The sequence below is a fragment of the Miniopterus schreibersii genome (assembly GCF_964146895.1).
Source record: "Miniopterus schreibersii genome assembly, chromosome: 13".
NCBI lineage: Eukaryota > Metazoa > Chordata > Mammalia > Chiroptera > Miniopteridae > Miniopterus > Miniopterus schreibersii.
In genome coordinates, this window is record NC_138113.1 from 303,765 (window position 1) to 324,210 (window position 20,446).

Below are 20,446 nucleotides of genomic sequence, written 5' to 3' on the forward strand. Positions count from 1 at the left end.
CTGGAGGAAAGTGCATTTATTACAAAGTGGAGCGTGACCTCTGACACCACACCCAGATGACACCCTGTGCAGACACGGCCTGAGATCCTAGTGGTCGGCCTTTGGCTTTTACTCTTTGGGTTCCAGGTTTGCAACTGCAGCCTCGGCCTGTGTGAGCCAGAACCTGTATTGCTGCTCTCGCCACAGCATTGACATAGGTGCTGTGTTGTTGTATGTCTGTGTACATGTGTGTATGTACATGTGTTTGTGTGCACGGGCATGTGTTTGTGCATACATATGTGTGCACGTGTAGGTAGCATGTGAGACGTTGGAAGGGGTGTTGGGAGGTGCTAACACGCAGCTGGTGCCATGGCCGGCACGGAGATCAGGGCCCCAGGGCAGCAGTGGAGGTTCGTGTCCGGGTCATTAATGCGACAGATCTGGGAGCAGGTGCAGCCCCCGCGGCAGGAAGGGTGGAGATCAAGTTGCCCGGCGTGGTGGGGCCTGGGCTGGCCTGTCCCAGTGACTGGCAGGTGGAGAGGGAGAGCTGGGCTCCGTGGTGACCCGGAGAAGCCTGGGGAGAGAACGGGGACATGAGGGCCGCGGTGCAGGGGCCGGGCTTTGTGTGTGTCGCAGGAAAGGGAGCCAGGGTGCCATTTCGACATACCCCTCAGGTTTGCCTCCTTTAGCACAAACACGGCTGCTTTTCTGGATCAAGTGTGACCCTGGGAAGCATCCCTTTCCTGTCCTTCCAGGTTCTGGTCCGCACACCTGGCCCAACCACCCGCCCTGAGGGCTCTGAGCGGCTGGGGACAGAGGTCCTGCCTGCCTGCTGCCCAGCTGCGGAGCCTGGTGGGTGCCGCCCCGGTGGCTGCCTGGCCTGTGCGCAGGGTGTTCAGGAAGCTGTCGAACAGGAGCAGCCTGCAGTGTGGGCCCTCACACCTGCCGTTGTTTCTGCTTTGTGTCTGCAGACGAAGACCGGCATAGCCTTGTTGCACGACCAAGTGTCTGGAAATGCCCATGACGTCCGGCTGAAGCTGACAAAAGAGGTACTGACAATTCAAACGCAGGATGTCGTCTGTGTTAGTGGAAGCAACCCCGGTGCAAATGTAAGTGCCCCCAGCAGCTCCCAGGCCAGGTCTGTTCACAGCGTCCAGGCGAGCCCGAGGGGCTCACACACACGAGGCCACATATGTCGCCAGTGGCTCAGGGCTGATCACGCTGAGGGGCCACCGCCTCTGTTAAGGTGCCCGGCTGCTGGCTGATTATCACATCACGGAGGGTCATGGTCGAGGTCTTAGCACTTCCTCCCTCCCTGTCTTTCTTACTTTCTCGGCTGATACATTTCCCTTGAGGAACTTTACGTAAAACAATAGCCTCTGCCCTGGCCAGTGTGGCTTAGTGGTAAGAGCATCGGCCCTCTCACTGAAGGGCCATGGATTTGATTCCGGTCAAGGGCACTCGTACCTGGGTTGCAGGTTCGATCCCTGGACGACTGGGGCCTCCTCCGGGAGGCACCGACTGATGTGTCTTTCTCACGTCAGTGTTTCTCTCCCTCCTCGCTCTCTGTGCACCTGTGGGTGTGAATATGAATTTCACTCCTAAAGTGTGGTCCTTCTTGGCCTTAATCACACTCCTGACTTACAAACAGCATTTTCTTCAGGGTAAGAAACTTATTTATCAGCTACAGAGCCACGGTGGGTCCCGCCTGTCAGTGAGGAACAGGGAAGCTGCGTTCCTCGGCGGTTATAAGACAGAACCCATCCTGCCGTGACGAGGCATCGTGTTTAGAGAACAAGAAAGACTATTTTTAACAGGTCACAGCTGCTTTTAGAATCGAGTGGGAGCCCCTCTGTGGGTTCTCGGAACAGCAGTTCTGTCGGGTTCACAGTGTCGAGTGTTCCCCAGTCACCCTGCGCAGGGGAGCCCGGCCGAGGACACTTAGGTTCTGCTGACGTGATTCTAAGGAGGTGGAACGAAGGCCTCTCCTCCCAGGGCTGACCCTTGAGAAAGGAGCAGGGAAGTTACGTCTCACTGACCGTGAGCCCCGCGTGCAGCCCGGGGGTGAAGTGTGTTAAGCATCAGATTCGGTTCAACCCACATTTACAGAGTGAAGATGTAGCTGGTAAAGTCCAGAAAGCGGCTTCTCGTCAGGGTCCGAGGCTTAGGTAATAGAACCGCCACAAGGATCGTCACCGCTGCAGGTTTTCCCAGGACAGTGCCCGTGGTCTGCCCAGCACGTTGCAGACCCAGGTCACAGCCCCAGCCTCATGTGAGCGGGTGCGTCCTGTTCCCCGAGTTACAGGTGACGAGGCTCGGGCACCGCCGAGGGCTGACGGGCCAGTCGCCGTCCCGCCCTGGAGCGAGCCCGGCCCCCTTGGTCTGCTCCTGCCTCGGGCGTCCCCAGCAGTTCGCTGTGACATTCAGACGGGTGTTTGGATTTTCCAGACCAGTTTTCCTAATATGAAACAATACTGATTAGCGATCGTTATATTTCGAGCTCTCTTCTCGGTGGGAAGCCCGTACTCGCTAAAAATCAGCATGCGTCGCGAGTGGACGCTCGCTGGCTGAGGCGCCAGTCGGGAGTTTGGTTCTCCGAGACCGCGGCGGCATTCCCGTGACCATGTACCCGGGGGGGCCGTGTCCTTGCTGCCCATTGGCGCGGACACAACGGAGGGAAGACTGTTTTGTTTTCTTGAACCCGCTGGAAAAGTAACCGCAGTTATCAGTTAGCAATAGTTGCTACTTTTATCACAAATAAGGGACCAAAACTAAATTTACTCTTAAAACCAATGGGTTTTCCAAACCTTCTGATTCAGCCTCAGGGTGTGGAGTCTGCGAATTCGTATTTCATTTAGACTCCCACCCTTTCAGATCGACCTGGCGTTTTACAGATTAAAATCTCAGGACTTTCTAACCGTCTCCTAAAGAAACTGTGTGCTTCGCAGAAGGAAAGAGCTAGTGTATTCTCACGTGCCAGGGGTTTTGTTTAGATTGTTTTATTTTGTAATTGTCACTGTACATCTGACATATTTTTCTAAATTGTAACAAGTTACGTTTGTGGTTCGCATGAGTGAGGTGGGCAGTTCCTAAAAGGAGAAGATTTTAATAGGCCCCTGGGCTGTATTTGGGACTTGACGTCAGGGCAAATGCACCGTGGGCTGCGCCCGAGAGAATTCAGTGCCCTCGTTCACGGCCTGGGGGCCGAGGTTCAGGATGAGCAGTTGTTGCTCTGAGCTCCCCGAGCTAATCACAGATGAGGCAGAGTCGTGGCTTCGCCTCCGCTGGGTTATAACTCGGGACGCTCTCCGGTAAATCCGTGAGGAGCACTGACGTAGCAGGACGTGCCGAGACGTGTAAACCGTACCAAATGCTAACAAATGTTATAATAAGTTCAGGGAGGCATCCGGCCCCTGAAGCCGGGGTTTGCCGGCCGAACGGGGGCTGTTTTTATCTTTGTTTCCGTGTTCGGTGCCGCAGACGGGAGATGTGAAAGGGCCTCGTTACCGTGGCGGTTAAGCGGTGCTGCTTTGGGAATGTATTCAATCATCTTCTTAAGTTTAATGTAAGACGTTCTCGATGCGCTTTGCATTCACTTTCCAATCGTGCGTTTTAACCTAAACTTGGTTTGTTTTCTAAAATTTTTTAAAGCATAGAACGGTAACACTCCGCAGACAGCCCGTGGGCGGCTTGGGCCTGAGCATCAAGGTATGACCGCGCCCCCTCCCACGTCCCCCGCAGCCAGCGCCTCCGCGGGGACGGTAACCACGCTCCTCTGTCTTCCAGGGAGGCGCCGAGCACCGAGTCCCCGTCGTCATATCGAAAATATTCAAAGACCACGCAGGTAAAAACAGCCAAAATCACTGCGTGGCGTTGCGGCCATGTGGGAGATACAATGTTACTTTAAGTGAAAAACTAGCAACTGTTGCTTTTGCTTGATTATTTAGGCTGCCACTTATGTCTGTGGCTGTATCTTATTTCATCCCTGATTCCACTCTGCCCCGTGTTCATTTCTGCTGGCCCTGCGAGGCCCGAGAGACTGGCTCCCTGGGCGGCACCCCAGGCCCCCCGAAGGTGCTGCTGATCCAGCACTTGGGGCGGGTTCGAGGCCTCGTAAGACATGAGGGGAATTAATGGTGGACGAGGCGGTGGTGCTTGTTAGGTCTCTGGTGTGAATGACATCAAACCTCCGGGCGCTTACCCAGCGGACAGGCTCCCTCGGGCCTGGGGGCCTGGGCTGGCTGGTTAGTGGTCACATAATAAAGGAGCCGCTTTGGGGACGCTGACCCTGAACTCCAGCCGTCTCCTGGGTGATTACTGTGTGGGAGGGAAACGGGCAGATGGACTTCTGCCCCACCCCAGTGCTGGGCAGCTTGTTTTCCAAAAAAAAGGGAAGATTTTTCCAGAGTAGCAAGGTCACTCCGTTAGGTGGTGTGTGTTGGTCCAGCCCTTTAGGATCCTCACCTTGGTGGTGCCTCCCCCACCCTATTCTCTCAGCACCCCCAGTCCAGGAATCCAGGCTACAAAGCAAGTTACCCAAGGATATTTTTTGCATTGATTTTTAGGAAGAGTGAAAAAGAGGGGGGAAGGGGAGGGATAGAGAGAGAGAGACAGAGATTGGTTGCCTCCTGCACATGCCCTGACCATGGATGAAACCTGCAACCCAGGTACGTGCCCTTGGCCGGAAATCGAACCTGCGACCCTTCGGTGCGCAGGCCGGTACTCTAACCGCTGAGCCACACTGGCCAGGACTCTCAGACCTGCTTTTTAACCTGACTTTCTGGGCCGACTTCCAGTATGAAAGTCCATGGCCGCGACGTGGCGAGGGGCAGTCTCTGAGTTAAAGCAAACCTGGTTTTGGGGAGAATGGGCTGCTCAGCGGGTCTGGGGTTCCTACTGTATTGTTGGTATCGACTTAGTGAGAAATGGGGTCAGACTCCCCACGCCAGGCAGTGCCTCCCTCCCTGGGAGGAGGGGACACTTGTGTCCACGTCACACTCGCCTGTGTTTGGAAAGTGACGCTCCGAATGGGCTTAGAGTTAGTGGCCATCTGTGCAGCCTTGGGGGGGGCTGCCTGTGCTGTGCTGTTGGCATTTCCCACACCCATGCACACACACGAGCACACACATGTTCACATTCTCACACACACGAGCACACACATGTTCACATTCTCTCACACATGCAGTTACACGCATGAACACACATTGACATGCTCACATCCTCACTCACACGTGACACACTAACTTACACATGCACACACGTACCCTGTACACACATGCTCACATTCACACGTGACACACATGTGTGCACACACTGACATGCACGTGAACACGCACAAGCCTCCCCAGTTGCTGCAAACACGAAGCTTACGCAGCAGCTGTCGTGACACACGCGAGTCGCTGACTTTCTGTTAACACTTCGCTGCTTGTGCCCCTCTGCAGCCGACCGGACGGGGATGCTGTTCATAGGAGACGCCATCCTGCAGGTCGGTGCCTTGCACTGCAGTCCTGGCTTTGTTGCACTTTTGTTTTGAACTTGGAGTCATCAGTTGTCCTCAAAATCTTAATTTGTCGTCTGCTCAGGTTAATGGCATCAATGTGGAAAACGCAACCCACGAGGAGGTGGTAAGTGTTCTCTCTCTGTCTTCTGTTCCGTTTATCAGCTATTCCTTTATTGCGTTCTCTCTAAACTTACACTTCAGGCACAGTGTTAGGACTGGGAAGCGTGAAGGATGTTGTAAGTCAGTTCCAAAGGAGCTGCGTGCGGTGCCCGCGTGTCGCGTGCTGGGCCGCACCTCACGTTACGGAACCCACAGAACCCGTCCTCCCAGACCCATGGCGGTGAACGTGGCCCCGTCTGTCTCAAATACGGGAGGAGTGACGTTCGGGGACGGGACTCCCTGGGTGGCCCGAGGGTCACACCCCTGGCGACGGCCTGGGATGCTGGCGTGTCCACATGCGGTCAGAGGGCCTGCGCCCAGCGTTCCTTCCGTGGTGATGGCTTTGCCTCAGGTCAGGTCGGGCTCCGGGGTCCGTCCTAGTCGCGTCGCTGAGAGGAACGGCTCCGCGCGGTGCTCAGCCCTCCGACCCTCACAGTGTGTGGATTGACTGTCACATGCGCCAGGCGCCGAGAAAGACTCGCAGGTGGGACGAACTCGGGCCGTGGTCTCGAGGGACTCAGACTGTCAGGCTCACGTTCAAACAATGACCGGTTCTCACCTGTTTACTTTCTGGACCTAACGTTTGTGTCAGTTTCCCAGTTTCCCCGACGTTTGCTTTCTGGGTCCGAGGAGGGAGCGTGCACACCTCACAGGCCCCACCGGCCCAGGGAAAGCCGAGCGCCTTCGTCCAGGACACACGTTTCTGAGCAAGTGCCGTGTGGTCCTGATAAATGGAGCTCTTTCAACATTTGATGGATACAAATACACTTTTTGAACCAAATCATCCAATTGTGTGTCTTCATTGTTAAGAAACACAAAAGACTCGATTGCAGCTGTTAATGAGACGCAGAATGTCCATTTTTCAGCTTCATAAACTTCATAGAAATATTAAATTTGTGCACGAGCTCATAAATCACCCCCTCGTTTTTCAGAGTAAATTCGAGCGTCAATTAATTTTGAAAACATGTCGATTCTGTTCAACACGAAGGGTCCACGGGATGAATCTTCACCATTCTACACCATCTCCTCCTTCGGGGAAGTTCCACTATTGAAAGTGACGAAAAAGGTTCATTCTCACGTAACCTGTATATGCACATAAACCTGTAATTGTTCTCTTTTTACTTGTGTATTTTTACCCACATGAGTGTTTGTCACAACAGCCATGGCAGAGAATAAACCGTCCATAAGTTTATGGGACAAATTCAGAGACATGTCACCATCAGAGAAAAAGGAAATTTGATGGTTAGAAAGTCACTCAGTCGGACGTCTGTGTGCCGAGGGCAGCGATTCCTGTAACGGGAGAGCACGTTCGTGACGGGAATTCTCAGTATCGCCGGGAGGTCAGTCCTCGTAACGGGACCTGCAGGCTCCGCGCAGACCAGTCCAGTCCCAGCAGGTTCTCTTGTGGGTGTTGACAGGCTGATTCTAAAGGTCACGCAGGCCGACGACCCGGAATATGTAGCAGCACTGAAGGAGAACCGGGCCGGACGCTGACCCTCCCCAGCCTCAGCGTTTACTGACATGTCGCAGTGACCAAGGCGGTGCTGAGGAAACAGCAGGCGAGTGGACAAATGGACGAGTGGACAAATGGACGAGTGGACGAATGGACGAGTGGACAAATGGACGAGTGGACGAATGGACGAAGTGGACGAATGGATGAGTGGACGAGTGAGTCAACAGAGCGGAGCAGAGAGCCAGAAACAGACCCCATAAATCCAGGCAGCGGGCCTCAGACAGGAGCAGCGGCCGCCCGGTGCAGAAAGGACAGTCCCCTCAGCACGGGGCCGGAGCCGCTGGGCGTCCAGGTGCAGAGCAGTGAGTCTGCGCACAGACCTTCACCCCCACAAACGCTCACTCGAAACGGGCCACAGAAAGAGGCGTCAGTTCCAAACTGCAAAACTCCCAGAAGATAACATGGGAGGAAACCTAGACGGCTTTGGGATCGTCAGTAACTTTTTAGATGCGACAGCGAAGGCGCAACCCATGAAGGAGAGAATTGAGAAGCTAGACTTCATGAAAATTAAAAATTTCTGCAGAAGACACTGTTGAGGATGAAGGCATCTGTTGGGGGGCCGGCTTTCAGGGGCGCCCTCCTGTGGCCGCGCCCCCCCCCCCCCCCCCCCGAGCTGCATGGCTCTGCAGGGACCTGCTGCCCAGCATCGGGACGATGCCGGACCTGGCGAGTCGGTGGGGCTGTAACAGGACGGAGGTAACATTCAAAACCCGTTGTGGTGACCCAGACAGGCAACCTGATTTTCCCGCAAGCCGTTCTGCCCCCTCGGGCTCCTCCTGCTCTGTTCGTCAACACTGATTTATGTCCTTGAATTTCAATCCATTCGATAAGTTCTTAGCCGCCCCCAAGACGCATCCCTGTCAGAAAGGCCTCCGCGAGGAGCAGACCCCCCTCAGCCCGAGGCACTCGCTGGCTCTGAAACGTGCGGACAGAAGGGGACAAGACTTTTAGAGGGTAACACAGTGTTCCCCCACTTTGCTGGGATTCCAGGCACGAGGGCCACCCGGCAGCTGAGAAGCCTGCGCAGGGGCCACGGAGCCCCACCGACGTGCGCTGACGCAGAAGATATGTGTCGGCGGCAAGCGTGTGGCATGAAACCCGCGTTGCCCAGTAAGACGGCGGGAAGGCGGTTATTCGTTTCACAGATGGTCTAAAAAAGCCCCCGCTCCTTATACTTAGGAAGACGAAGCTTCGGAGGCGCCCGGAGACAACACAGGCCTGATTACGATCCTGAAGAGAGTCAATTAGTTGAAAGTTTCTCGTGTTTTAATAATACAGCAAAAAGGACTAAAATAGTCACCGTGTTTTAAAAGGGGGAGTTTTAAATAAACTGGTCATGCGAGTTTTCTTGGGCTCGTTCATGTTTTTTAATAGATGGAATAATATTAGCGACTCAAAAAATAATTTCAGGATCAAGTCCTATTTCAAGTGTAAACTCTGTGATAATCAGTGAGCAGAGGAAATGGTGATAAATCCTAACTTTTTGAACTGAACGTGTTTTAAAAAAATGTGAAATTTGGAAAGACCTTGGTGATTCTCTGGTGGGTCCCATCCCCACGTCAGAGCTGAGGGTCCTGAGGCAAACAGTGGCCAGAGGAGTGGCCCTTGCTCCAGACAGAGCGGGGAGGGGCCGGGATGGATGGGAGCGGCCCAGGCGTCCACGACAGCAGCTCCGCCGCGTGCACACAGCGTGGCTCGCAACACGGATGACGCGCTCGTGTGGCCCTCAGGCTGACGGGTCTCCTCGGCGAGGCCCCCACCCGGGTCTGTTGAGAGGACACTGAGGAGGAGCTGCTGGCGCGAGGCCCGGCCGCGAGCGTGTCCCCAGCTTGCTGGCGGTCAGATCAAAGGCGAGGAGACAGGTGGGAGCAGGAACGTAGCCCAGGCTGGCTGCTCGGTGTCGCCCTGAGGTGACTCCACGAGCCCGGGTGGGCCGTCCTCGCAGCGTCAGCCTGGCCCTCTGTGCGTCAGAGGTAACCAGCCCCGAGTTCTTAAGAAGCAGGCTTGTGGGCGAGATTTGGGTTTTTACTCCGGCACCTGGCCCTCCTGTGATGGTGACGCAGCTGTTCTTTGTTTCATCGGCAGGTGCACCTTTTGAGAAATGCTGGGGATGAAGTGACCATGACGGTCGAGTATCTCAGGGAAGCGCCCTCGTTTCTGAAGCTGCCGCTAGGTAAGGGGGACGTCCTCTGGCACGTGGTGCCCCACGCTGCCCACGTCTCTTGTCCACGGCACGTGGCACCCATGGAGCACATGTTCAGAGAAAGACACAGGCCCGCGTGACGCCTTCCTAAGACATCTGCGTTTTAGGCGTGGACAGGCTTCTGGAAAGGAGGGGGTCTCCAGGTCACGTTGCTGATTAAGTAACTGTTTCCTTTTTATAGTCAGCTCACTGAGGTTATGTGTCCATATTCACACACGTGGCACATATTCAGAGACAAAGTTTGTGTTTAAAATTCCCCTGCTGGCTTGAGAAGCTTCACGTAGAAAGAATGTAGCAGAAACCTGCCCTGCGGTGCCCCAGCCTCGTGCGGGGTGGGTGGCTCTGTGCTGCACGCGGCCGGGCGGTCAGCTGGCTCCTGCCTGGCCTGCAGGACAAGCAAGGCCGGCTGCGCAGTGGTCAGCTTTGCTTGAAAGGTGCCCACGCAACCAGGAGGAGGGTCAGCCATCACCTGGTGCTTAAACCACGTGAGACCCGTCTCCTAGGTTCGTATCGGGCAGGGACCCCGAGCTCTCTATCAGTTCAAGGAATGTCTGCTTTTCTTTTTTTTGGTTCTTTGCAATAACACACAAGTGTAAAAAGCTTAGTTAGTATCCATAAAAATGTAAGCGCAGTGGCCAAATCTCCTCATAATTCAGGCAAAAATCCTCTGGCGAATTCACACTGTGAGGGTGTAAGAGCCTTTGCCAGTGTGGACCCCGCTGCTGAGTGTGGGCCTCCCTGCCTCCTGTCGCGCGTGGCACTTGGTCAGTGAGCTGGCCACATGCCACATGCCACACGCCCATGCAAGGAGTGAGGGGCAGCTTGGTGGCACAGCCATGGCAGGGCACTGGCTTCTCCAAGAGGGGCTGGGCATCTGTCCTCGGGGATGTCCTTGGGGACGGGGGCGTCTGTGATCGCAGTGGGGGTCGTCTGGAGCTCTGTGTGGAAACCGCCTCTGTTCTGTCCGCAGGGTCCCCCGGACCACCCAGCAACCGCAGCAGCGGGGCCTCCTCTCCCCTCTTCGACAGCGGCCTGCACCTGAACGGGACAGCCAGCAACACAGTAAGCGGCTTCTCCTTACGCTTAACTTAGGGGCCTCCGCCCACCGCTGACACGCGCTGGGTGGGATGAACAAGCCTGTGCCCAGCACTGCCCGGTGGGCGACCCTGTCAGAGGGACACCTAAAACCAGGATTTAGGAAGCTGGCCTACTGGCTTTTATTCCATGTGGACACCTTGTGCTCCTGCTGTGGGTGCTTTGAGCTGAGGGCAGCTGGGCGAGCACAGGAGGGGAAGGCACTGGCGCAGGAACCACCGCAGGCCGTTTCCAGGGAGCGCCCGTCAGACTCACGCGACAGGGACGCCGCTGGGTCATTTCCGAATCAGTAGAAAGCAGGGAAGACGTGTCGTGCCGTCCGCTTGCCGGGAGCTTTGGCCAGGTTCCCACTCTTCCCCTGGGAGACCTGTGTGGCCCCGCACTGCCCGTTACCCCCCGAGCCGGCAGCGGATCCAGCCTAGGACCCCTCAGCTGTTTGTAAAAGACATTTTATGGGGTCAGGCCCGGCTGCACCATCAGGCCGCCTGTCTGACCCGCACGTGGAGCTGGAGAGAGACTCCCGTCTCTGCAGCACATTGTTACAATGTACCTTTTCATTTCTAGCCTTTAATAGAGTTCTTCATTCTTAAAAACTGCATCTGGCGTCTCTGTGAGTTATGAAACAAAGTAACAACACAGCTGCCCGCGCGCTCGCTCCGCTCAGTGACCAGGCGGCTGCCGCTTTCGCCGTCTGCACGTCGCTCCTGTGTCCTGTTCTCTGCTTGCCCAGCGGGAAACGGTCCCAAATCTGGGGTTTCTCATCCTCTGAGAGTAAATATGGCTTTATCCGCATGGGCAGGTCCCTGAAATACACCGTTTCTTTTTGTTTTGAGCTTGAAATATCCTGTCACACCTGCCGGGATTTACAGTTTTATGTGCTGTTCTGATTTGAAGATCCACACATGTTGTGTGTGGGCCTGACATACATATTTTGCTATATGTATGGTGTTGGTGTGAATATACTACATTTTATTTATCAATTATTAATTCCCGAGGGACATTTGACTTGTTTTCTGGTTGGTTTGTTGTGACCATGCCTGTGAGCACCTGTTGGCTGTGGGGACCCAGGGGTGATGTCTGGGTGCTAAAGACGCTGCATTTATTTCCACAATAATGACGTCGCTGCACAAGTGTCCAACCCACTTTCCCGGAGCCTGGCAGCCCAGGACGTCCAGAGTCCCCCGCGCCCCCCGAGCTCGGTATTCTGGGGACTTACCGGCTGGTGTGGCTCAGTGGCTCAGCGTCGACCCATGAACCAGGAGGCCGAGGGCACGGTTCCCAGGCAGGGCACAGGCCTGGGGTGCAGGCTCGGTCCTCAGTGGGGGGCGTGCAGGAGGCAGCCAGCCGATGTCTCTCTCTCCCTCTTCCTCCCTCTCTCTGAAATCAATAAAAACATACTAAAGAAAAATTTTTTAAAAAAATGGACCTAGCCCTAACTGGTTTAGCTCGGTGGTTAGAGCATCGGCCGTGGACTTAAGGGTCTCGGGTTCGATTCCAGCCAAGGGCACTTGCCTCGGTTGCAGGCTCCGTCCCGGGCCCTGGTGGGTGCCGTGCGGGAGGCAGCCAGTCAGTGTCTCTCACGTGGATGTTTCTCCCCCCCTCTGAAAAGCGATGGACAAAACATCCTCCAGTGAGGATTGAAAACAAATAAGTAAACCAAAACTTTAAAAAATAAAAGGGGGAGACTTAACCTTTTGAATTCAGTGGGGGCACAATGGCCGCCCCCGGGGTCAGGGTCTCTTTGTCGTGACTCGGTTTACCCGCTTCCCTTCCCCGGGGCTGCCCCGGGTTCTCCCCTGGGAGCCGCCGTCCTCGCCGTTGACCGTTTGCGCGGAAGGTGCCTCACCTGCGGGCGGAGCCAGTATTTCCTCCGTCATGAGCCGAAACCCTCCTCTGTTTGCAGCTTGTGTTTTGTTCCACCTGCAGCGTCTTCGATGAACAGAACTTCAGGGCAGCCAATGTGGGTCCACGTCTCCCCATCGCGTGTGTGCTTTTAGGATGCTGTTCACGAAACCCTTTCTCATCCTAAGCACGTCAAGGCGGCTGCTTTACTTTCTTCGAGCTGTTCTTGAGGTTTTTCACTTTAAATCTCTAAAGCCTATGAGAGGTATTTTCATAAGATGTGAGGAAGGCTGGGATCCGGGTTAATTTTGTGGGTAACCAGTTGCCCCCCACTGTTTTCTGAGTGACCAGGGATGCGGCTGGGACCACGGGACACGCCCCGGGCCCGTGGGCGCGTTGCTGAGACCTGGTCAGGCTGCCTGACGACCTCGGTACCCTCACGGGGATCAGAGCCGGTTGGCAGACGCTGCCTCGGGCTGAAGAGCGTGACCATAGCCTGGTGTCAGATGCGTTCGCTTGCTCCTGATAATCGTGTTGCTGGGATATTAGAAAAATGTATTCAACTTAAATTATTTAGCTAGTGAGCTGCCTTCACGAGATTAATGAATTAATATGTAATAAACTAAGCATTTCCACACAGAATTTGCCAAATTCAAACAGACGGGTCACCAGACAAGACGCCAGGGCCTCCTGCCCCAGACACACACCCACGGGACCGAGGCCCAGGCCCGCAGCCCACTCGGCGCCCGGTCCTTTCAGAGGCGTCCACTGAGCGGGGCTGTCCGGGCCGGGCCACGTGGCACCTGTCCCCTCCCCACGTGCCTGCGGCCTGCCCGTCACCTGCACGGGAGGGACGGCCAGTGGTCCCCGCGCTGAGCCGTCAGGCCGGTGGGGCCGCAGGGGCCGAGGCCGGGGGTCTGGACGGTGAGGAGGGGCGGGGAGGGCCCCGGACTGCCTGTCGCTCAGGGAGGCAAAACCCACAGGGGAACAAATTCCGAAACAGAAAATTACCGCCCCGGAGTCACTGAGAGACGGGGGAAATGACCGTGCAGACGCCGCGGCGCAATCGCCAGCTGGGCCGGAAGCGCAGGACGCCCGCCCACCTGCGTCACGGTAATTACAGTCCTTCAAAGTGAGAAAGGCGAGAGCGTCGGGTCCCACCGCGTTCCAAAGGGGCCGCGATGCCGCCACCGAAACAACCCACCACCCGCGAGGTCAGGCACTCATCTAAATGAGACGCTGGCGGTAAAATTAATCATACGATCATTAAATCCCCCCCCGGGAAGGCTCGTGCTAGGGACAGAGCTGGGAGCCCGACCTGACCGTCCGCCGGCCTGTCCGCCCTCCCTCCCAGGTCCCTGAATCCTGGGGCCGTTTTCTGTGTTTCACATTTTTGACTGATCGGGTTTAAAACTCTAGCGTCTGGGCCGAGATCCAAACGCGCCGGGACCGTTGCCTCGTGTCCAGTGTTCGGCTGTCTTGTGGGGGAAGAAAACCGGTTTCTCAGACGGTGTCAGAGTCTCTCATTTTTCTCTCCAGTGTTTCAGACGTGTGAGTGGGGCCCGCCTCCTTTTCCACAGAAGCGTTTATAAAAATCTTATGTAAATGTCCTCTGAACAATTTCACTTTTTAAAACACGCATTTTATGATATAATGTCAGTTCTCTAGTAAGACCAGGAATAGTTTCAAAATTTGCCTGCTTGGGGGGAGGCGAAGGAGAGAAAATTCAATGTTGAGAAAAACCCGTCAGAGAGAATCGTGCGTGGATTCGGGACCATTCGCCGCGTCACGAGCAGCTGGGCTCCGATTCGGCCGCACGCGTGAGGGGTGGGGACACGCTCGGCCCACACGGCCCCCCGGGCTCAGGGCTGACCGTGAGAACACGTCGGGGCCTTGGGCGTCCGGTCGCCTTGTTTCTGAGGCGCACGCGTGGGGCAGGTCTGTTTGGACGCAGCAGCCCCGGGAGCACCGGGCCGGGGACGCCTCCTGGCTTCTCGCTGGACGCTCTCGGCAGACAGCCCGCGGACCACCCTTTAGTCTAGGTTTCGGGTGACGCGTCCAGGCACGTTAGGAGCGATTGCTAAACATGGAGACGTAGACACGATCCCGAGAGAAAAGTCTCCAGCACTGAGAGCTGAATGGAACAAAAGCCCAGTTCCTGTCACGGGGAGACGGGCGTCACGGGGCAGGAGGCGGTGAGCTCGGCAATGCCTGTCCCGCCCCGCGCTCGCCGCCGGTGACCTGCAGACGGGCTTCTGTGCATCTTTAAAAACTGTCACGGGCAGCATGATCTTAGGGACGATTTAAAGAGAAAAGAGACCGTCGGCAAATGTACCGGCATTTGGACTGTTTGGGTTTTTTCCTGCTTCCTTTTTCGTGTTTCCCTGTTTTCTGGAACGTGGTCGTATTGCCGTTGGAGTCCGGGAATGGGGATGGTGGTTGGGTTTGCCCGACGCTGCGCGGGCATCTCAGGCCCAGCCGGCGCATCTGCGGGCACTCAGCCTGGGCGGGACGGCGCCCTCCTGCCCGGGCCCTGTGGGAGGTCGTGTCTGCGCCGCGGCGGCTCACACGGGCTCCCTCGCCCCCCACGGCTTCGCTCCCCCGCGGCCGAGGAGTGAGCCTCTCCCCCTGGCGCCGGCCTCTGCCCCAGCTGCGGACTCGCAGCGCGTCCGTGACGCTGATTGATAAGCGTCATCTCGAGAACCGGGCTCCCGTCAGAACGCTGCCGATACCACCCAGTGTTGACCCGTCGGGCGGGCGTGGTCTCGCCCACGCCTCCGGGACGGCCCTGTCCTGCCCCCGTTTGCCTCCGGGACGGCCCTGTCCTGCCCCCGTTTGCCTCCGGGACGGCCCTGTCCTGCCCCCGTTTGCCTCCGGGACGGCCCTGTCCTGCCCCCGCTTCCCTCCCAGCCTGTCTCCCCCACCTCCTCCCGTTGGCCCCTCTCTCCTGCAGCGCTTGCTGAACAATCGCGGAGGGAAGGTCGAGTCCGATGGAAGAGCCCCGCTTCTTCCCAGGCCCCAGAGCCGTCTCCTGCTTCCTCAGCAGTCGTGTGTGTGTGGCTTTGTGGGGATGCTGTCTGGGCGCTGTCCGTGGGTCCCTGCTCTGTGACTGACCCTGTGACCCCTGGTTCTCATTTATTTTGCACAGGCTCCATCATCTCCTTCCTCGCCCATAGCTAATCAACCAAAATATGAGAAGCGCTGGCTAGACACCTTGTCAGTTCCTCTGCCTATGGCTCGAATCTCGAGGCCCAAAGCCGGAACGGAGAAACCGAGGTGTGTGACCCCTGTCCCAGGCGGGAAAAGCCCATGCACCCCACGCGCAGGGCCCGGGCTACTCGCCCGTCGGCTGCTTCGCCCTGTTTGCCCCCCCAGCTGTGCGGGGCCCCCCCTGGTAGACGGAGCTCGTGAAACACGCACGGTCGTCAGAACGGCTCTGAGTCACTCTTGGGAACAGCGTCACCGCGGGCGGGGACTGTGGTTGGTTCCCTAGAAACAGTCGTTAAGAGAAGGAGCCACATTTTCAGTTTTCACGGTGAACAGAATTAGACAGGAAACGAGACTCAGCCGATTACAGAAAAGGCCCCCGGAGTCCGCGGCCCCCTTTCCATTAATCAAGTGGGAGGTGAGCCCTGGCCGGTGTGGCTCAGTGGTTAGAGCGTCGGCCCACGGCCTGAAGGGTCCCGGGTTCGATTCTGGCCAAGGGCATGTACCTCGGTTACAGGCTCGACCCCTGGCCCCAGCCGGGGTGCTTGAGGGGGGCAACCAATCGATGTGTGTCTCTCACATCAACGTTTCTCTCTCTCCCCCTTCATCTGAAGAGCAAGGGGAAAAATATCCTCAGGTGAGGTTTGAAAAAAATAAATAGAGTGGGAGGTCAGAGCAGAGCCGGGGCCAGACGCTCACTGGTTTGAGCTTGGTTACTTGGATAACCGGAAAGATTATCCCGGGAAGGTTGTACTTCTGTGGCCTCTGTGGACCGAGACGGCGTTTGTCTCTGGCTGGCTGCCTTCGGGTCCTGGGGTGTAAGTGGTGAACCCCCTCTATCTTCAGACAGGTGTACAGAGAACCCTGTGAGCCACGTGTCCACTCACCTGTCAGCAGAGGGAGAGCGTGTGTCGCTCTGAAGTTGGGCGCTGTCCTGGCGCAGACACGTGTGCATGCCTGTCGCATTCACCGCATGATTGTTGGACCGGCCGCTGGGCTGGCTGTGGACACGTCTCGCTGACTGTGGGGAGGGGCCTGGTGGTCAGCGGGGTCGATGGCTGTGGAGAGGAGAGAGTGTTGATGTTGCCGACCCCGTTTCCTGTGGCTGTGTGAACAGGGGTGCACACACAGCAGCGTCCACCGCGCGGGTTTCGGGGGGTCAGGAGCCCCGCAGGTCCTGCCTCCTGCGCGGGGTCTCCCGGGCTGAAACCCAGGGGTCTGCGGGCTGCTCCCGTCGGAGGCTGGGGACCATTCTCGCTCTGGCTTTAAATTTCTCTGAAAACGTCGCTGTGGGGACGGAAGGTCAGGGTCCACGTTTCCAGGGACGAGAGCAGGCTGTCCCGTGTCGGCACCCCGAGACCTGGCCGCCTCTTCTGGGCCCCAGTCCCGCACTTTGAATCTTTCTTTTCCGGTACATCCGGCTGAAGCGTGTCGATTCTGCCGACCTTTTTAAAGAACCGGATTCTGAGTACGTGGATCTTCTCTAGTTTTCTCCTTTCGTGAATCTCAGCTCTCGTCACGTTTCCTTCCATTTCCCTTCGCTTCCCAGTGGCAGGGGGGGAACTGGATTGAGGTCCTTGATCTTCCGTTTCCCTCTTCGTAGGACACTTGTCCCACCCGATCGGGGCCCCTCATGGCCTCACTTGACCTGAAATCTTTCCTTAGAGGCCCTGCCTCCAAATACTCCCACGCCGGGCCTGGGGCTCCCACACTTAAGTCCGCAGCAGTGGTTACGTATAAATGATGCCTGGGGGAGGCTCCGCGCGGCGGGGAGACTGTTCCCCTGGAGACGGTCACTCTGCTGTCAGGAGCGAGTGCGAGTGACTCCTGGAGGGAAGGGGGGGACCAGCTTCAGAGTCTTATTGTAAACAAGTGCGTTGTGCTCACGAAATACGTCGGTGGCCACGAGGATGCCGGACTCGCCTGTCGTCACTGTGTCAGCAGCTTTAACCACAGGAAATGGTTTCCCAAAGAGTTATTACTAAGGACCCCCTAAAACAATAACCTGAAGTTCCTACTAGAGCAGGTGTTCTTCCTGTATGAGTTGCCTTTCATATTTTTATTGAATTAGAAATGGCTGTTGGGAGTTCAAAGGGTTTTTTGTTGTTGTTTAAGTTCGTCTTTGTTGATTTCAGAGAGAGGAAGGGAGAGGGAGAGGGAAACATCAGTGGTGAGTCATTGATGGGCTGCCTCCTGCAGGCCCCCCTGGGGATCGAGGAGCCCGAAACCCGGGCATGTGCCCTGACCCGGAATCTGAGCGCCTGGATCCTAGGTAGAGGCTCAACCTGAGTGACCTGTGTGAGATCCCGGGACAGTTAGTGGTCCGGCCGCCGTGGCCAGCTGAGTTTCCCACGGTGGCTCAGGTGATGGGTAGGAGGTGACCTTGCTCCTGTGCCCCCCTCACATCACACTCTCCTCTCCCTGCAGGTCCCAGGCCTTCGAGGTGCTGGCCCTCGGGGTCCGCACGGGAATGCTGCAGTTCTCCACGGCCCAGGAAGGCGCAGACTGGCTGAGAGCCGTGTCCACCAACATCAGTGACCTGACGCTGCAGACCGTGAGCTCAGATTCCCCACAGTGACTACCCTTCCTTTTATTTTTTATTGATTTCAGAGAGAGAAAGGGAGAGGGAGAGAGAGAAACATCGATGATGAGAGTCACTGGGCGGCTGCCTCCTGCTCGCCCCCTGCTGGGGATCCCCCCACAACCCGGGCCTGTGTCCTGACCCGGGCCTGTGCCCCACCCGGGCTTTTGCCCTGACCCAGGCCTGTGCCCTGACCCGGGCCTGTGCCCCACCCGGGCCTGTGCCCTGACCCGGGCCTGTGCCCCGACCCAGGCCTGTGCCCCACCCGGGCTTTTGCCCTGACCCGGGCCTGTGCCCCGACCCGGGCCTGTGCCCCGACCTGGAATCGAACTTCCATCCCCAGGTTCCCGGGTCGACTGCTGAGCCACATGAGCCAGGCTCTGCTTTTCCTTTTCAATCCACACAAATAAGATGTTTTTGTTATTTATGATTCACCTGAAAACAACTGGTTATAACATGATAACAGAGGGACATGTCCTTTGTGTTTCAACATTTCAAATCTGTCTAAAGTGAGAAGTCAGGTGATGTTTCCTCAGGAGAGTGTAGGTGAAACCCAACATCGGGGCCCTTCACAGCTGCTCTCCCCCTTTCCACACACACACGGAGATGTGTGCGTGTAATGTTATGTTTTACTCAAAGCCATGGATGTAATGTGCATTTTTATTTGGGGAACCTGATAGGGTTAAAGGTGTAATTCCCAGAAACACTATGAAAAGGTGTAAGGGAGGCGCATCCAACCCAAAACACTGCCTGTCGACTCTTCACTGCAGGTACCAGGACAGAGCGTTTGGCTCCTTGAGGGAGCTGTTTGGTTTTTAAAGTCAATGTGGAATGAAAAGTAAAATAAAGGGTAAAACGGAACGGGCTGGGTAAATCAGCACCGTGTTAAATTCTCCAGAGCAGCCTGCCTGTGGCAGTGGCTGGCGCCACGCCTGTGGGAGGCTCGTGGACGGCGGCCTGTGACCAGCTGCTTGATGTCATTCCCTCCCAGCGGCTCCCCCGTTGGCTGTGGGGCCCCCATTTCTGATCCAGGGCAGGCTGGTGACAGGAAGAGCCAGGACCGCCTTCGGGCTCAGCCCCGCCCCCCGTTCCCCAGCCGGCTGCCCCTCCCTCTGCACGTGGCTCCCGCTCCGGACGCTGCAGGGCAGAGGGGACTGTGCCCTCCAGACACTGGGGAGGGGGCCCGACTTCTGTTCTCCAGGCCCAGGGCTTTCCTTCCCCAACTGCCTAGGGAGGGGGCACCAGGGCCCCTCCAGGTCCTGTTTTCATCCCAACGTTTGGAATTCCCTGGGCATCTGGGTGGATAAAAGGGAAGAAAGAGAAAGAAGCGGGCGGTGGGCGGGTATTTGCAGAAACTCATGTGAGAACCGAGCCCCAGTTCTGGGCAACTCCCCACATTCCCCGGCTCGGGGAGCAGGGAGGGAAACACGGCCACTCAGGACCTGAAACAGGGGTCAGAGCCGTTTCCCAGCCATGTGCACTCAGCACCTTATGGTTCTGGATCTTCCTTTCCTCCTGGTAAATTCCGAAGAGCAGCACCGACCTGCAGGGCTGCTGGGAGGAGTAAACGGAGGAAGAGTGGGTGCGAGAACTGTGATTACCTGAGGTCACCTGGAGCAGAAGTCACCTTCCCCGTGTTTTTCAGCTGTTGAAATCTAAGCATCTCCTGCCCCAGAGCTTTGCTTACATTAGATGCTGGTGTTGAAAAGCAGAGTTTAAGATGCTGATAGTGGTTTTCTGTTGTGGGAATTGCTGCCCTACGCTGGTGTTCACCCGGCTTTGGTCTTCGGGTGGGAGACGCGTCCTAAGCGCCTTGCTCCCGGGGACCCTCCCGCAGCTGGTCGATTAGACGGGCTGGAAACTGGGCATGAACGCGCTTGTCACGGTGACGCCGCGTCTCTCTCCCCGCAGATGAAGGTGCTGAACAGATGCTGTTCTCCGAGGGACCAGGTAGGTTGGGCCTCTCGCGCTGATCGGATGACAAGTCTCCGAAAGGAGGCTCCTTCCTGTTTCTGACATTTGATTGGAAGTTTTGATAGGAAAACGTTAGGACGCATCCGACAGAGGCCTGGGGTCCTTGCTCCCAGCGTTAACCCCACATGACGAGTTGTGTGCAGCGGAAAGGGCGGGGGGAACCGGCCTGCTCCCCGTGGGCCCTGCTGCCAGGGCCTCTGTGGGCAGTTTGTCTGGTGAGGAAACGTGACTTACCAATCGTGCAGAGAGGACTGTTTAAGCCGAGACGGGTTTTTTGACGGAGACACACCTGTGGGGTTTGGAAGCCTCGCGTGATTTCCTGCGGTCACATCCCCGTTTGGAAAGCGTTGCTCTTGGGAGGGGCTGACGCGGGAGGTGGTGCAGGTCAGTGGG

General features: G+C 56.7%; 1 protein-coding gene across 5 annotated transcripts in view; it reads left to right on the forward strand.

Annotated features, from left to right (window-relative positions):
• SNTG2 (syntrophin gamma 2) overlaps window positions 1-20,446 on the forward strand; it is a 47,420-nt gene that overhangs the window by 9,851 nt on the left and 17,123 nt on the right. For 2 of the 5 annotated variants that reach the window (XM_081156841.1, XM_081156845.1), the window contains exons 2-11: window positions 951-1,088; window positions 3,631-3,687; window positions 3,766-3,823; window positions 5,421-5,464; window positions 5,562-5,603; window positions 9,237-9,324; window positions 10,325-10,416; window positions 15,440-15,567; window positions 17,926-18,052; window positions 19,991-20,029. In XM_081156841.1, the coding sequence (XP_081012967.1) occupies window positions 951-1,088; window positions 3,631-3,687; window positions 3,766-3,823; window positions 5,421-5,464; window positions 5,562-5,603; window positions 9,237-9,324; window positions 10,325-10,416; window positions 15,440-15,567; window positions 17,926-18,052; window positions 19,991-20,029 (813 nt within the window). The remainder of the gene's footprint in view (window positions 1-950; window positions 1,089-3,630; window positions 3,688-3,765; window positions 3,824-5,420; window positions 5,465-5,561; window positions 5,604-9,236; window positions 9,325-10,324; window positions 10,417-15,439; window positions 15,568-17,925; window positions 18,053-19,990; window positions 20,030-20,446) is intronic. The other 3 variants (XM_081156843.1, XM_081156842.1, XM_081156844.1) reach the window with 3 other exon arrangements.